This window comes from Ixodes scapularis, unplaced genomic scaffold (assembly GCF_016920785.2).
Source record: "Ixodes scapularis isolate PalLabHiFi unplaced genomic scaffold, ASM1692078v2 PGA_scaffold8__174_contigs__length_109621045, whole genome shotgun sequence".
In the NCBI taxonomy this organism is placed as follows: domain Eukaryota; kingdom Metazoa; phylum Arthropoda; class Arachnida; order Ixodida; family Ixodidae; genus Ixodes; species Ixodes scapularis.
The window spans coordinates 10,812,510-10,830,707 of NW_024609883.1; the positions used below are offsets into that span (position 1 = coordinate 10,812,510).

Consider the following 18,198-nt stretch of genomic DNA (forward strand, 5'->3'; position numbering starts at 1 on the left):
CGTGACCCCCCAAGGTCACGTGACCCCTCCCAAGGTCATCTCAAGGTCACGTGACCCCACGTGACCCCCTGAAGGTCACGTGACCCCTCGAGGTCACGTGGTCGCCTCCCCAAGGTCACGTGACCCCCGAGGTCACGTGACCCCCAAGGTCACGTGACCCCTTCCAAGGTCACGTGACCCCTTCCAAGGTCATCTCAAGGTCACGTGACCCCACGTGACCCCCAGGTCACGTGACCCCTCTGAGGTCACGTGACCCCCGAGGTCTCGTGACCCCTCCAGGTCACGTGACCCCCAAGGTCACGTGGGGGTCACCTTTGGGGTCACGTGGCCTTGAGGTCACCCCCAGGTCACGCCTCCCCGAGGTCACGTGACCCCCTCCCCGAAGTCACGTGACACCCCCCCCGGAGCATATTAAAGAATGAGGGGAGGAGGAGGAGAAGGGGGAGGGGTCTACCCTCCCCTCAGTACCCTTCACTCCTCCTCCTCAAGAGCTGCGCTCCAATTCGGCGTTACAGGGATTTGTAAACGGCTTCCACTTTTTACTTTTTCCTCAGGTAAGTTTGCTCTTTGCGAATTTTACAGAAAAAAAGTGAAAGCCGTTTACAACTCCCTGTAAAGCGCGAAACACATGTACGACGAAACCGTCCGATCCGACGTCCGACCGCGCAATACGACGGTCGGATGCGAGGGTTTTCAACGCTCTCCGATGCTACGAAAACCCTCTCCCCTCAAAGTCATTCCGGCAGTCCGCACGTCGGATCGGACGGTTTCGTCGTACATGTGTTTCGCGCTTAACACCGAATTGGAGCGCAGCTCTTGAGGAGGAGGAGGGAAGGGTACTGAGGGGAGGGTAGACCCCTCCTCCTCCTCCTTCTTCTCCTCCTCCTTCCCCCCTCATTCTTTAATATGCTCGGAAGGAGGGGGTCACGTGACCTCGGGGGGGGGGGGGGGGGGGTCACGTGACATCGGGGAGTGAGGCTACGTGACCTCGGGGGGTCACGTGACCTTGGGGTGACCTTGGGAGGGGTCACGTGACCTTGGGGTGACCTTGGTTACGCCGCCGACGACGACGATGACGCCGCTCAAGCCGGAAGCGGGCGCCTAAGAGCTGCACTCTAAAATGCACCATGTGTGGCCAATGATGTACAAAATCGGAACGTGATAGGTTAAGAAACCGATTTTTGCGATCGATTTAAAGACCCTGGCCGCTATTGGGGCACCCGGTATGTCCGTTGTCACTCAAGAAGGTAGGGTGAGGGTAAGACAGTCCGGGGAGGAGGAAACAGATGGAACACTAAAGAAAGAAGGAGGCTTCCCCCTCTGATCTCCAGCGTTCCGTCTGCTTCCTCCCCCCGGCCGGTCTTACCCTCGCCCTACCTTCTTGAGTTGCAATGGACTATAGCCACATTTACGCCGAGGCCATCATTGATCCGAACACTACGACTACTAGGAGTGGGCCGTTTTTCGATGCTTAAAAGAGATTAGCAAGTCAAGCCAAAAATTGGGGTGGGTTATCTTTCGGGGTGGAGCATCCCTCACGATATTACAATAAATAAACATGGCTTTCATTATTTTTTTTTATAAAAGAGCACAATTTTTTTTTTTTTACTTTGCTTGCAGATAATTTGCAGGTAGGGTTCCACATTTTAGTTCGCTTTTGACAAAAATTGGAGACGTTTTTCGGAGTTCATTTTTATCTTAAATTCCTAGTTTTCCCAAGCTCATCATCCACGAAAATTCAGTTTTTTTTCTTATTTCTTTAGGGTCAGTGGCTCAGGTAGAGAACAGCAGGCAGCAAATTTCATAAACCACAACGTTCACAGACAAAAATTTATGGCAAATCGTTAGGTAATTGTGTTGCATACGTGAAACGTTCCAGCGTCCCCAATGTTTAGCGACACTCCGAGCATCCAGATGACAGACGCCTACGTCTGCGGTGCTCTCCATCAGACAGTTTAATGCTTACTGTGTGTACACTCGATGGTTGTTCGTAGAATGAAGCAATAGTATGACTGCTAATTGGGCTCATAAACCTGGAGATCTTCCACAGCCCTTCATACTTTCGAGCTCCTCTTCCTCGGCAACAGAACCTGTCTCGATTTAGTTATGGGCAGGGACGTTGACAGAGCTGTGCAGCCTTTCCCATGTACTTGAGCGTGCACAAGGCGGTGTAGCGCGAGACCGAGTAAATACGGAACGGATATTCAGAAAAGTGCCTGTTACTGTGCAGGATAACAGCTATCGCCGTCACTTCTTCAACGTGCCGTGGCAGGTAGCTGCGGATTTTGCCTCGTTCATTTGCACGTAAGCGATTCTTCACTACCGTCGTCCTTGGTGCTGATAAAAACGCAGGAGCAGATGGCTTCGTCGATTCATCGACGAGGGAATGTAACTACAGTAAAACCTCGTTATAACAAAATGGGATATAACAAACTAATGGATATAACAAAGCAATCGTAATTCCCCTTGCTTGCTAATAGTGAAGAAATGGACATTGGCTATAACAAACTAATGGTTATAACAAAATAATTACGACCACTCCCTCAACTTTGTTATAACGAGGTTTTACTGTACAATCGGGGACATTATTGAGATGCCTAAGGCCAAGCCTACTCCGTATTTCCCACCCTTCGAAGCCGCTCGGCAGCGTTTGCCGGGCTGCCGCTAACCAGAAGCCTTTTCGAGTGCCAGCTCGTCTTTAGTCTGAATACAAATTGGCATGTACACAAATAAAGTATCAGCATATGCTCTTTATGTTTCCAACTACTCTGGCTGGTGCATTCGATTACGATCCAAAAGAACTCGAGCGATCTGGAAAACACTGCCTCCGCGTGTATAAAAAGACACAAGATGAAAGCAGAGCAGAATCACTGTCGTAGATTCTGCCGATATATTGAGCAGGAAGTAGCGTTGCATCATGGTATCGTACAAAGACCTTGTCACGTGAGAACATAAGATCCTTACTCGCAACTACAAAGTGGAAAAGATGGTTCTTTCGTTACATTCTTGCGAGGAGGGGTTTGTAACCATCTAAGTGGTTTGATGTCCACACCAAAGTGACTTTGTGGATTAAAGCAATAGCTGTGCTTGAGATGCTGTGTACAGTTGACGTTGTTTGTAAATATTTTTCCTACTCTCGGGTTTATTTTGGCGTAGGCACATTGGCAGTTTCGGTGCTGTAAAAAAAAATATAAACAAGTCCCAATTCCGAGCTAGAAACATGCTTCTAGTGCAAGGTTTATCAAAATATTAGGCACTGGAAAAAATTAACCATCTGCGTTGTCTTTTTTGCAAACTTTGTGGTCACCTTCCGGCCATTGAAAAGCACGGCGTCAAAAGAGCCCAACACACATCCGATCTTACAACACTGTTGCCTACTTCGACACGCACGTGCAATACCGTTTGAAGTCAGCAACTGCAGACATCATATCGCAAATATTTCCGCTAAAGTCAATGCGGTGATGCTGTGAAACAAATTTGGTTCACAGACTTTGAGCATTGCATGCTTAAGTGAATGCAACGATGCTGTGGGAACGAGTGTGGCTTACACCCCGGTCTGGATGAGGTCCTTTCGATGATTTCATTCAATATGTCCAGCTTTGTTTTAACCTAAAAGTCAGAATTATTCGAGGGCCAACCTTTGTCGATGCTATTCTATGTCAACCACTGTTCCTCTTCTATTTGCAACATAGCCTATTCCAATGTCTGCTTATACTCTTTCTCCATTGATATGTCATACAGCTCACATCGATATTGTCATGTCAGGACAATGAGCTTACATGTTTTTCCGCAAGAAAGCCATGGCCCGGTTGGCATACAGCATGGGGTTCCGGGGGTCGCACTCAATGCCGATTCCGTAGCTTTCGATGGCTTCATCGTACCTGCCTTCCTTGAACAATTGATTGCCCTAGAACCAAAAATAGAATCAAGGTGCTCTCTCAATCTACAGCCCAAACGGCCCGATGCAGAATGCACTGGCGACATATATGCGAACCTGGGTGCATGGTCCCGGCGTCAGGTGATGTCAGGTCACGAGACATCATAGCGTCAAGTCCTGATATTACGTGATATTGTGACATAATGCTACGTGGTCATGTGAAGTGTCACATTACACCACAATCCAACACCCAACATTACTTGATCTTATGTAACTGAAACCACGACATTGTGCTTCGAGTAGTGGCCCAGTAACGTCAGGTGCCCCAACGTCGCGCGACACCACATGGCGTGCTGACATCATGTGACCCATAGTGAGACTAGCTATGTGACCGTAATGACCCACTGTGGAGTCCTGCTACGTCTATTCCCTGTCGCTTCTGTCTGCCTACACATGCCATTCTCACTTCTGTTCAAATGCATTCTGCATTACCAAGCTGTGCATCACAAACGTGAAACCGCATTCTCTTGAGCAGTTGCCAAACTTCAGCACTGCAATTACCTTAAAAATAAAATAAACTTAAGTTTAAAAGTGCTTACATAGAACACATGTCACAAAAACAATTTCGTAGAAAAAAAATATATTGTGCAGTATTTTGGTTAAGACTTGTTTTGAGTGTTGAAACAAGTTTCTATTTCGTGCTTCTATTCTGGGATGACATGCCAAAAAAACAAGCACATTTTAGAATCACTGTTTATTCAAACTGAGTCTTGCAACACACCTTAAGTAGTGCTATGTTTAAAGGCGGTAACTTTATAGGCCTAACCACGCTCAAGGTTACGTCTTCAAGGTCACGTAACACCTGTGGCTGAAGCTCAAGGTCGCATAATCAAGGTCAGGTAAGCCCCAGTTGCATAAGCTCCGTTTCCATAAGTGTCAGTCATGTAAACTTGTAAGTGCCGGTAGCTGAAGCTGACATGATCTGACGTCCTTGACGTCGTCCTAGAGGTTGTCCTTGAGGTCATCCTAGAGGTTGTCTTTAACGTCATCCTCAATGTCATCCTAGAGGTCGTCTTAGACGTCCTTGAAATCGTCCTCTAGGATGTCACCCTTGACGTCGTGTTAGAGGTCGTCCTAGACATCGGCCTTGAAGTCGTCCTGGAGGTCATCCTCACGCTGTCCTTGACGTCCTAGACACTGTCCTTGACATCGCCTTCAATATGTGCATGGCATACTACAACCATTTCATCACCGTACCATTTCATTTCCTTGTTTTCGATAATGATGTTCCAGTAAAGCTACCGAATTTCGTAGTGTTTTGTTGAATCAATGTGTGTTGAATTTGTATGTCTGCAATCATGGCATTTAAAACATATTTTTGGGGAGTTTAGCGTCCTTTTAAAGGGCAACTCCGCTTCATTTTTGATATTTAGAAAACTATGTAACCCTCTTCAGTATCATATAGGAAGACACCACGTCAAATATTACGATCTAATTCCGTTTATATATTTAATAAACTGGCCAGCAAACCTTCAAGCGAGCCAAGTCGCCGAAATCTGCCAACTCTAGCGTGCGGCGCGAGGCGCAATCTTTAGCGCAGTCAATGCCACGGAGTTAGAGCGGCCAACGTTGAGCCACTACGTCAGAGGCATGATATGTCATTCTCACGTTTTGCTTGTTTTTACTTCTCAGAGCGAAATTGAACGATGACGTCATGAGTTTCTCCTCCCGGTGTTGGCTGACCGGGCGTTCACGTGATCACCGTAACACGGATGCGCTACTTTGCGCTGCCCTGCGCGCTTATCGGTCTGTTTCTCCGCTCTCCCTCTCCTCTTTCGTCTTCTCTCCTTCCCCCTCTCCCCCAGGCCATCACCGTCCACGCCACGCAAAGCGACCTGCCCGCGTCCAATAAAAAAAAAAAAAAAAAACCTGCCCGCGTCGCGTGTCCTGTTTCTCGCTCCCTCCCGAACGTCACAAGACCACGTGGTTCGACGTGACGTGCCATGCCTCTGACGACCCGAGACCGATGTTGCCTGACGCAACCGAAGTTTCGGTTTTGGTATCTGCTGATGTTTAAATTAGGATTACACAAATATTATTCCACATTTCGCGAATCCAAAGACGTAGAGTTGTTTAGTAGTGCTTTGTGAATGTGAATCACATGGAAGCCTAAATTTTTCGGAATTGAGCGGAGTTGCCCTTTAAGGAGCGACGAGGGTCGTTAAAGCCATTCTCTCGTTTATAAATTATGTTTACAGTATCACACACTGAAACATTACGCTTTATGTAGATTCCAAATATGCAATCAGATACTGAATATCTATACTAGAAGCACAGCTACGGAAAATTAATCAAAATTACCTTCAAGTGCCGTCTTTTTTTCCCCACATGTCGAACGTAAATTATAGTCTCAGTAACACTGCAGCACACTTCGTGCAACTACACTCTAAGCTCGTTATAACAGACCTTGATTTTGACCAAAATTTTGGTCTGTTGTAAGAGGAATATGTTGTATGCAGATATGAAGTTGAGTCAATAGAATGTAGAGGAAAACCAACTGAACTTCACAAATCGGTATGTTATATCCAAATGTCTGTTGTAACCAGGTCTGTTGTAATGAGCGTAGACTGTATTTATTTAAGAGAGACACAATGTTCTATGGGCAAAATGTTAAATAATGTCCGCACGCCTCCAACCAAGGACATCTTTCTCATATTGTACCTTTCGAGTCACAGTATTATGGAGTGGCATCTTGACTTTAAGCCTCGAGGTCACTCTTTCGAGTGGACTTAGTCGACTTTTGTTCATTCGGAACTAGAACTCTTGTTTTCACACTCGTCGAATACCGAGTTCTATGGTAGTTTCTAGATCTCAGTGTTTGTCACGAAGTGCGAGGTTCCACGATGTAGATTTGCCAATCTCTAGCAACAAAGGAGCATACCAAAACAGAAGCTGCCTAAACACAATTTTTTACACGCCACTAAAAATAGACACAATGAGGTAAAGCTTTGTTTTCGCACTTGCTCATATTTTGCATGCAGGTAAAAGAAAAAATGGACAGCCCTGTTGCGAACGGTAGGGAGCAAACCGAAACTCAAACCACACGAAAGTGTGTACGAGTACACTCTGGCATGGCACTGAAAGGGTTACTTAGGCCTTCTGTTACAAGTTTTTAGAGGAGATATCTTGGCAAGATTTAAGAAATCGGAACAGAACTGCAATCGCAAGAATGTAACCTGTGCTGCAAAGTTACTTTCCATCTGTTCTCAGAATATTATTCGTCTAAACAGCACTTGTAATCGTAGCAAAATAATAGGCTCGCGATTAATTGTAAGCAACTCTTATTCAGGAAAACTATAAAGACAGCACCACTGTCAGCTCGACTCTTCCCAATTCAGATGGAACCTTTTTGTTAATATTAATAGAGAGAAACTTCAGAAAACAATCAATAAAATCAGTACTGGTGAGAAAAGGGCACTTAAAGTTGATTGGAGAAGTGCTGTAATTTGGGGCGAGTTGGTGCGATGACATGGTGAACAAAACCGCGTCTTTTTCGTCTTTTGTGCGCTGTTTTGATCACCATGAAGTTTATTGATTATAAACCAAAGGCTAGTCCTTATGAGGCATTTTTTATAGTTACCAATTACATAAAACATAGTCATATTTGGCAGAAAGGTAGCCTGACGTTTTACTTTGTGCTGTTTTACCGAGACTCGCATAAATACAACATAGCTTCGCCAATACTGGAAACTCCTCCAAAAACCTATGGGAGCGTTGGCGAACGTTGACAGTGGTGCTCATAGCACCCTGAAGTTTTAATGCGAGAGCATTAACTGTTCTATGGAGCAAACCGGCGTTATCAGCTTTTGAAGTCGTGCCGTATGGCACCTAAATCCCAGTCTCATGAAGCGAAGGCTGTAGTCTGCAGCAGCCACTCCATTGGCTGCTACAGTTTTAAGATTAAAATTAATCTTAACATGAACTGCGTAAGAAAAAGAAGAAAACCATATAACTATACGGTGGAATGCTGCAGTTTGCACATTTACATTTTATGGTCATTGCCACTCAAAAGTACTAAACTGTATCAAACGATGTTATCGAGTCAATAACCCCCCCACACACACACACACATACAAGTTAGCCAGGCCACAGTTAGTCTGCTTAGTCCCATGATTGTTAAAACACAGCACCTTGTTTGAAAGGTCCCCTTTGGGACTACAGCTTAAAGAGTGTCTGTTCCATCGCCCACACACAGGCACCGTCCCTCACCTTCTCTTTTTCGAGCAGTGCCCTCTGACACTTCCACTGTTCCTGGAGTTCTTCGTCCGTTTCCGAAGTTGATTCCTCGTCCTTGGTCCCACCAAGCATGACGTGGACAAACAAGATAAAATGAGTGACTCGCTCCTTTGGTAGTCAGAAGTGTTCCCACAACTGAAGACAAAAATGCTATGGACAAGAACAAGACCTTCGTTTTGACTAGACCACATTTATCAAAACCGGGATGTAGGTAGGCTGGTGCAGGGTAGAAGTAGAGAAGTGTCTGAATGCTGCTGGAGCATGTTGAAGGTTCGCTCCCCTTTCTGATACATGTCGTGAAATGCGCAGCATTACAGGTGCTCAAGACACCATCCTCATTGGTGCACATTTGTTATATTGATTGATTTAATTACCTCTAAAGGCACTCGATGGGGGCATTGCATAGAGGGGGATGTCATAAAACATACACATAACTAGGATAAATACTACCAGTACAAAATAGGAAGAAAAAAGAAACAATTGAATGACACCAACACAAATATGAATGACGAATCCACAACATAATCACAATCACTCATGCAGACTAAAAAAAAGTGTTGTTGCTAAGCGACGATAGACATGCTTACGGGCGGCGAGTCATTAGGAATCGCGCAGCACTGGCATGAAGAAGTTGGAATCTCTGGTGAGAGCTATGTCACTTTGCTTTCAATGTTATGAGGCGCACGACTGCGCGAAGGCCACACGGCACGCGACTGCGTCTGCACAGCAGGCCTCAACCCGACAATGCCCCTAACAGGAGATGCTCGACGCCCAAGCAGAATTTCGGCCCCATTTCTGACCTTGTAACGACACCTTTCCCTTCTTCCACCAGTAGCTGGGGATTGGAAATGCAAAGGACAAATGCAGAGCCGTCATTTCATTCCCAATTCCCCTCCCTCAGGCATTTGGCCATTGGACACAGTCTGGAGCTGCATCCTATAGCTCTTCGTGGCAGAAAGATGCCCAAACGAAAGCTTATGGCACTTCCACTAGCAAGGAACACGCAAGTTCTCAGCCGTCTCAGAGCTGGTAGAAAAAGCAGGAAGCCTGTCAACGAGTTCAGAATGTTGAAAACTATACGGCGGGGAAATCGACTAAAACGTGTCACTTTGAGCATGATTAGAAAGGCATGAAAAGTGAAGATTCTCTATATGTGAGAGAGGGGGAAGTGCAAGAAAAGAGAATGGGAGTGATCACGTGTGTAACAAAGCTCCTCCTTAACGAACCCAGTTCTCTTCTGTGAGTAGCCAACACTTTGGCTACAAGTTCTGTTTGTTGTAACTCGTCTGGTCAACTGACTCTCAAACTTTTTATCTCTAGGAACCCCTATCTTTCTATTTTGACAGCTGCAGTGATGGAAGCAGCCTTTGAACCTTTTGTAGCAGGTTCTGCAGCATTCAAAATACAGGTATGAAGCAGCTGCTAACGCTTCTGAAGCAGGTGAAAATAAAAAAAAATAAAAATAGACTGCATATCTAAATTAGTCTGTCAGTGATAATGAATGCCAGTTCCTCTCTGACACTGGAGCATATTACTTATCACATTTTGTGCTAAAAATAAACAGGATGCAAAGGGAACAGATAGCCTTTTTTTTTTAAATAGGGCTCTTCTCAGAACGGGGTCCATTTAAAACGGGTACTAAAAATGGTTGAAAAATAGATCATGGCCGAACCCTTCAGTTGCGATAAAGCCTCGCTTTCATCCCCGTTCTACACTTGGTAGTTTGATTGGCCCGTAAATATAATTTCTGCAAAATGCCAGCAAAAACCAGCATGTCCGCTACACCAATCAAAAACGTGTCCCCCAAGTTTTATGAGCCTGCCAAACTCAAAACTCTAATATCAAAAACCACAAAAACAACCACTGACAAATATTATGAAAGTCTATGATTTCTCTTTAAATGGGACACTGCTCTTCAGTGGCGTTGGAACTAGAGTTAAATCAAAGTTTGCTGCTCGTTCATTCGACAGCTGCAGAAGAACTACCGTATTTACTCAAAAATAGACCCGTGTTTTTTGTGTCTGTTTTTTTTTAATCTTTTTTTCAGCTGTTTCCTTTTTTTTAATTATTATTAGAGATTAATTTGCAATGAAGACAAAGAAGGTCTATCTTTAATAATCCTCAGAATGAATTCCGTGTCTATTGCGCTAACCCTCCAACGGGTCAGTCGCTGCTTCTAGCACTCCGGTGCAAAGCGGTGAAGCCCGACGCATGCACGCTCATGTGTGGTGAGATGTAGTGAAGGTTTACAGAAGCGGCGCAAATGCCACGGTACTCTGCGGTCACGGCACGACGGCATGTGGCAGACGTGATAATCGAGTGATTTCACCAGGAGCACAAGATCCTGGTTCAGTCTTATCACAGTATACCACCATCCTACTGTTTTGCAAAGAGACCTTTAGTTCCTGACCATGCAGACAGCGTCTGGTAATGGACCTTTTTCCAGTAAGCGTCTGCGCACGCGCACACCCTTTCCCTTGACCTTGACCGCCCTTTCGCCATTCTTGGGGGGCACTGTTCTGTTGCGACGCTAATCTGTTCCTACGGGAGAAGGCGAGTCCGGTTGCCCTCCATTTGTAGTATGCGGCAAAACCGTCGTGAGGCACTCCTTACTGGAAAAAGGTCCATTTAGACGATGTCGACGATCAACTGACCAGCGCATCAACCAGCCAAAGTGATTAACAAACAATCCCTATACTTCGTTTCACCTGAAGTCGACACTACAGCAGACTCTACAGGTCGTTGGGACCAATTAAAGAGCATAAAATTGCGACAGCCCGGCATTCTTGTCCCTGTACGTGCTTTTTCATGGGCTAAACCAATCGGGTGCAGTGAATGCCCCATGACTCGCGCTTTTAGTATGTGTGTTTGAAGTTGTATTCGTTCGAGCTTGCGATGTGCTCAGACCTAAGAAGAAACAAATTATATAGTATGGACGCTGTGAAATATATTCATAACATTTTTTTCCCTTCTACTTTTCTAAATATTAGGGCCGACCAATATTAAATTATTTTTATATTTTGCTTCAAGCCTGTCCTGGTGCAGTTATGGCACAATTTAGAGCGAAAATGACGCTTTGGCACGAGATGCAGCAGACTTTCGTTCATGGCGCTATTTGGCGCAAATGGCGCAGCACTTCCATCACTGCAGCCGAGAAACACGCCCTGGCCTCGACATTAATCCAATGAAGCAGTGAAGAAGCCTTCAGACCTTGTAAACAATACTGCATATACTCACTGATGGGGAAGAAAGTTAAAACAGAATTTATCCTGTTGGAACAGTCTGTTACACTGATTTCTTGCAAACCCAAGGAACCCCAATTTCTGCCTGCAAAGTTTACATACCGTATTTACTCGCAGAATGAACACACTTTTTTTTCCGAAAAATCGATGCGAAGTTGGGGGGGGGGGGGGGGGCGTTCATTATGCAAAGTAAATTTTTTGCGTCCGTATTTACTCGCATAATGAAAGTAACTTCTTATCTCTTTGCGCGCAGCGCCCGACCCAATAACCAAACTAAGCTGTGCAAAAAAAAAAAAAAAACTCCTTTGTATTTTTTTTTCTTAGTTCCTTGGGGTTTTCTTTTTTTCTTTTTGGCGCCTTTTGCATGCAGCTTTTTTTGCTCAGGCGTTGCTTAGGCCAGGGCTCTCCTAGGGAGCCTTCATGTGCGCGAAGCGCACATGAAGGCACTCTAGGCTCTCCGCTTATCTTTCTTATCTCCTTGCGCACGACCACGACCCCCCCCCCCCCCCCCCCAAAAAAAAAAACCGAACAGCGCTGCGCAAAAAAAAGAAGAAAAAAGCTCCTCTTTTTCTTTTTTTTTTTTTTTTTCAGTTCCCTGTTTTCTTTTTTTTCTTTTTGCCGCCTTTCGCAAGCTGTTTCGTTTGCTTAGAGGGCTTCTCCGCTCCTCTTTCTTACCTCCTTGCGCGCGGCGCGCGACCCCGGTAACCAAACTGCGCTGTGCAAAAAAAAAAAGCAAAAAAAAGGCTCGGCTTTGTTTTTGTTTTCTCTTAGTTCCGTATTGGTTTTTTTTTTTCCGCCTTTCGCAAGCTGTTTCGTTCGCTTAGAGCCTTCTCCGCTTCTCTTTCTTACCTCCTTGCGCGCAACGGCGGCACGCGAACCCAAAATCCAGACTGCGCTGTGCAAAAAAAAAAAAAGCTCCTCTCCATGTTTTTTTTTTTTTTTTCTTGCTTCCGTTGGATTTTCGCAAATTTTTTTAGCGCCTTTTGCAAGGCGGTTTGTTCGCCCACGCTGCCCATGCATTCGCGACCTCGCTGCGCCAGGATAGAAAAGTGCGCTCATTTCGCGCGCGTGGGGGGAGGGGGTCAAACTTTTGACGTCTGAGTCGGGGGTGCGTTTATTACGCGAGTGAAAAAAAAGTCGAAATTTTGAGAGCCGACTGGGGGGTGCGTTCATTGCACGAGTGCGTTCATTGTGCGAGTAAATACGGTATATAGAGTTATGATATATATTGTTCCCTTGTAGTAATCTGAATTTTTAGATCTTATACCAAAGGCAGAATTTAGTTGCCATAATGGTATATATTCATATACTGTCGAGACCGGTTATAACAAAGTCAACGGAAATCGGAAATTGCCTCGCTATATCCGCTTCTTCGTTATATATGAACTCATACAAATGACATTAAAAAACAAAAACATAATGCACGCCATCACAGGCACAAGTTTATCGAGCCTGGAGAAAGCAGTCGAGGCTTCCCTGTAAGCCTCCTCTGCTAGATCGGAGCCGCTTCTCGCCAACTTCGAGAAGCTCCGATCAAAAAAAGATCCTGCTACGTACGGACCGTGTCAACAGCTACGACGGCCCTGCGGAGGACGTCGGCAGCATACAAACAATGTTTGCTTCTATGCTGCCTACAAGAACCAAGTAGCGGGTGTCAATTTTGCTGGAGTCGCCAATAATTCACTAGAATCATTGAATATAGATTTCTGAGTACCACACTTAATCTTTCGTTCATATTCAAAAGATCACACTTGTTTGCTTAAATAACTTAAACAACAAAACTTCTGCCATTTAATTATGCTTCTCAAAGGAGGTTTGCATGTAGACATGGTTTTAAAAAGATATAACATCAGCATGTGGGTGATAACTGCATTCACAGTATACCTGCCTATTAAAGGCATGCTCCACAGAACTTCAGCCCAAATGGAAGTCGAGCAATGTAAAATATTTGGAACACAAGTACTGCTAGTCATAGCTCTCACTTGAGGAACTATAAAAAACTGCAATCTTTACACTGGAACACCACCTATCTTAAAAATGTTGTATTAAAGGGCATCGTAAAGTAAAAAAAGCCTACTTTGAGGTTAGTTACAACTCGAGAATCTGTCTAAAACCGCCTTCCCATTTTGTAGAGGTCATTGGACTCAATATTTCCGATTGTTTTACACAATTTAAAGTTATTCAAATGGCACGACTATTCACTTCATATTCGATTCAGAAGATACCGTCCCATGTTTCTATAGTCACTGCCAGAGTGAAGACAGCAAGTCTTTCAATTACCTCAAACGCACGTTCTGAGCCTTCTGTCCTGCTTTGGCTGCGCGTTTGAGTGTGCGAGACACTGAAGCGTTGTCGAAGGTAGGACACTTGCACCAGGACAACTGAAGCCCCAACCTGCCGTCCTCATTTTGTCAATGACTACGGCGTCGTGGCAGAGGGACTAAATGGGGCTCACCTCTTCCCTAGCAACCTCGCCGGCCTCTGCACCGTCCTCCGCAGCGGCTGTTGCAGCCTCGCAGGATGCAGGCCTCTTGACAGGTGTCGGCTCCTGCAATTCGCACATTCCCTTTTACTCGTTGCTTCCTTCGGTTGCGCCTAAAACTGAGGCAGCTTCACAACGCCATTACAAAAAGAATAGAGGCACTTTATAAAGATGCCAGAGCTAGAAGAGGTAAACACATCAAACAGAGAAGAAAAATTTCATGGGCTTTTTCTTTTTTCAATGAATATTCTCCTGACCACGTTCATGGACCACCAATTACCCCCGACCAGAAGGTCCGTAGGCCTATTTTAAAATTCCTGCTGTGCTTCCTGCATGGGTAGTTTAAAGACTATAGTTTTGGTTCTTGTATTTCACTTTCTCTCTCCGCGAGGCAGCAATTTTTTAGGCCGAGCATCAAATCGATGGTGCGTTGTCCGGGTCCGGCAAGTGCTCAAGTCCGGGTCCGGCAGAGTCCGGGTCCGGCAAGTGCTCAAAAGCGTGGCAATTCTTGCAAATCCTGGGTCAATTCTTTTTATTCAGATAGCAGCATGGGTCTGATGACGCAGTTAGTTCATTATATTTCAGTGCTGATGACGTGTCTTTCACCACGTTGAGAAATGCTTAGCCCAAAGGGATGTAGGTCATGGAGGTTCACTTCATTTTCGGTAGCTGAAAACCTTTTTGAGCAAGAACTCTAGGTTTTGCAGAGCTTTCTGTTCTAAAACTGAAAAACATTTAGTATATTTCCATCTTTTCTTGCACTTTTTTTTAGATACAGCCATATCTACTCAGTTTGGACAATCTTTTTTAGAATAAAATTGTGTTTGACAAATTTATTTTGCATTAGAATTCAAGTCTTTGCTTTGACGTTTGCATCGCTGAAAAGCCCAGTTATTTAGCTTAATTTCTATGTATGACATAAAACGTAAACTTTATAGTTTCTTCAGGAAAACAAAAGTAACAAAAAGTCATAAAAAACAGCCATTCTTCCCATGGTCAAGAAAGAGCAGCAGATAAAGCAATAAAGTGTTGAATTACGTTACACCAACCATTGGAGAAACCCATTTAGATGGACTCGCATATTAGACAACATCCAGCAAAGGTCAGTGGGCATGCTGTTCCATCAATCTCAATTGGACATGCTACAGGAACCGTGCAGATGTAAAAAGAAAAAAAAAAGCAACAAGGGTGCCCCAAGGGCCATCAATTGCTAAACAAAGAGCTTAAGGTGATGTTCCATAAAATATTGCTGTAATTCCAAATGGTTCGAATTACATTCCCAATGCTTCTGTGGAAGAAGCCCTCATGAAGGTATTGGAGAAAGCTGCCCCATAGTGCTTCTCAGTAGCTTCAGTCGTCTGCTCCAGTTCTGAATCAGATGACTTGCTCACTCACTGCTGTTGCCACACAAACCAGTAAATGACTGCTCATTACCTTTTTTTATCTCCACTTCATCAGAATTAAGATTAATGGTGGTGACACAAACATTCACATTAAAGCTCTGGCAGAGACAGCAAGAGCAAGTCTCTTCTAACAACTATTGACAATATAAAAAAAAAACCAAGCTAAAAAAAAACCCTTATCTTAAAATATTGAGCATGTGCCCATGTAACGTAAATACTCACCCCACCACTTATGAAACATTTGAAATGTAAGCGAAGAACATATCGAGCCCCCACCGCAGCAAACTTCTGAGCCCACCAAGCTAACCAAGATACTCCTTTACATCAGCTATTTCTCTGGTGCAAACCAGTGAAGGTTTATCTGTGCAAGCTGGTGCAAAGCAGTGAAGCTTTAAAAATTAGGGGTTGTGCTAGAACCTTATAGTGCTCCTATACCATTTCTTTCGATCAAACAAGGGCCAAAGGTCTATTATGCGCCCCTTCTACTTCTCCATTCTCGAAACTAATGCCCACCCCATATTTAGCTGATAAAATTTCAAGGGAATACTCACTCAGTTTCTTATGGTACTTGAAAGTGTAGGTCACGAAATAACAAAGGGTGTAAAACAATTTCAAAAGAAACAAAATAATCTTGTCCCAAAAGTCGTTAATATATTATTTCCTAGATTTTTTTCACTGCCTGAGGCAGAGTAACCCTCACAAAGCATGTTTACACGGGGTGCTTTTTTTAAAGCTCTACCAATTTGTTTACAACAAGCCACGGAAGCTGCACTTACTCAGTTTGTGCGGGTGAGTTATATGGCCACAGAAACAGTATAAGGAGTTAATAGAACAATCAGTCGGCTACAAGTATACTTCGTTAATAAACTTTTTAATTTGTAAAAATATACATATGCTTCCAATCAGAAACCTGCTAAGCATCAACGAAAACCACCAAATCAACTCTTTTTAGGAAGATAAAAGACAGGGGCAGCATTTTACGGCGTTCCGTAAAAGCGCTCTATTTGGACGTATTTCTAGATTTCGGTTTCTTAGCAGAGTGCATCCTTGCATCTGTGGTCTTGCTCCCCGGTGGTCGTGCAACAAAGTCACCCCCTCACCTCCCTCATAGGACGGAGGGAAGTAGGGCAGACCTGTGTTGTGCGTCTCAACCACTGGGGAGCAAGACCGTAGGCGCAGAGATGCACTCCGATGCACTCCGTAAAATGCTGCCCCTGCCATACATCCTAAAAAAAAAAGTTGATTTAGTGGTTTTCAATGACACTCAGCAAGTTTCTAATTGAAACCCCCCATGTCTATTTTTCCTAACTAAAAAGTTAATTAACAAATTTTACTTAATCAGCCGACTGATTGTTACAATTACCCCCTATACTATGTGCCCCTAACCGTATAACTCATGTGCACAAACCGCAGAAGTGTAGCTTTCACGGCTCTTCTTGAACAAATCTATAAAGCTTAAAAACGCACCCTGTATGTTTGACAGACATAACTTTGTAACATATGCAACTAGCACAACTAAAAAGACCTTAATTTTTCTCTGCACAATTGCTCACTGACTTTAAAGATGATTTGTGGGGGTGTCTTAACTCTTTCCTGACCACGCCCATTGGCCATCGATCACCAGTGATCGATGGTTTCCAAGTGCTGTCAAGAAATTAAATTTGGTGCGGAGAATTTCGTTCCACAATCTCGTAGATAGCCGAAGAACTGTAGTTTCAATTTCAACGTAGGTTTGAGCCCTATAATTCAAACTGGTGGGTTTTTAAAAATAGTCTTGGGAACGGTGGCTGCACCTGTCTAACATGACTAACTGCCTGCATTAGTCTTTGTAAAAAAAGATGGTATTATTTACAAAATTCATCTGTACTAAGGCATATTTTCTAGACCTCAAGAGCTCTGGGGACACTTTAATCATGTTATAAATTGACTAAACTTTTTTACAGGCATTCCTAAATGGATTAACAACTTCCTGATTAAAGATATCAATCCGTCGCAATCGGCAAAGGTCTTACCTCTCCTTCCTCGCAACGTCTGGTGTCCCGCAGGGTTTAGTACTCCGTTCAGTGCTCTTAGTCATGTACATTAAATTCATTATAGTATTCATTCTAACGTCAAATCTTAAACGCACCTCTCTTCAGACAGTCGCAACATCTGCCCTTCAATGAGAAGTCCTCAGGATTTTACAGGAAGACTTAGACGCAATTACAAACTGGTACGCTATGTGGTTGATAAAGATAAAAGCTAATATGTAGAACTAAATTTATAAACCTTTTCATCTCAGTAGTTACCTGACCTAGGGATAGGGGGCACTGACATCCGCCGCCATTGGGTGGCTTCAATGTTGTTGATTTCGGTTTCAGCACGCTCCGGGCTGTGTTGGCGTGTTATGTCCTTTTCACTTAGTTTAGCGATAAAATAGGTTAGTTATAGCACATCACCAATGAATCAGTGGCACTGAGCCACTCCGAGAACTTTGTAGTATAGTTCCAGCACGGCCAAGGGTATTGTAGTTGCGAGCGTTGTCGATTGGTAGTGTCAACACGTGGCAATCTCGCCTAGCAGTAAGATCCGAGGACTTCACGCCCTGTGGCCAATACATAGCCTGCCCATAACGTTGTTTGCGGCCATGCCGATATTTTATGCAGTGTGTCGAACCGAAAAAAATACGGGTTCGGTTACGGTTCAGGTTCAGGTAAATTTATTTTGTTCCAGTTCAGTTCCAGTTCGATTATTTTGATCCGCGAACCGGTTCGGGGCGCTGAACTGGTTCGCGAACCGGTTCGGAAATTATAAATGACAAATTGCAACATCAAAATAAATTACAAATAAAACATCTGAAATCAGCACATACAAAACGGGATACATCGTACTGTAAGGCTCAGGGATTTCTACCAGGAA

The 18,198-nt window shown here is 44.2% G+C and overlaps 1 protein-coding gene across 1 annotated transcript in view; it reads right to left on the minus strand.

Moving 5' to 3' along the window:
- LOC8029348 (RNA polymerase II-associated protein 3) overlaps positions 1 to 18,198 on the minus strand; it is a 58,826-nt gene that overhangs the window by 31,158 nt on the left and 9,470 nt on the right. Inside the window, exons 2-4 of the mRNA XM_029982744.4 lie at positions 13,871 to 13,963; positions 8,147 to 8,227; positions 3,780 to 3,907 (exon numbers count right to left, since the gene is read on the minus strand). Of these exons, the coding sequence (XP_029838604.4) occupies positions 3,780 to 3,907; positions 8,147 to 8,227; positions 13,871 to 13,963 (302 nt within the window). The remainder of the gene's footprint in view (positions 1 to 3,779; positions 3,908 to 8,146; positions 8,228 to 13,870; positions 13,964 to 18,198) is intronic.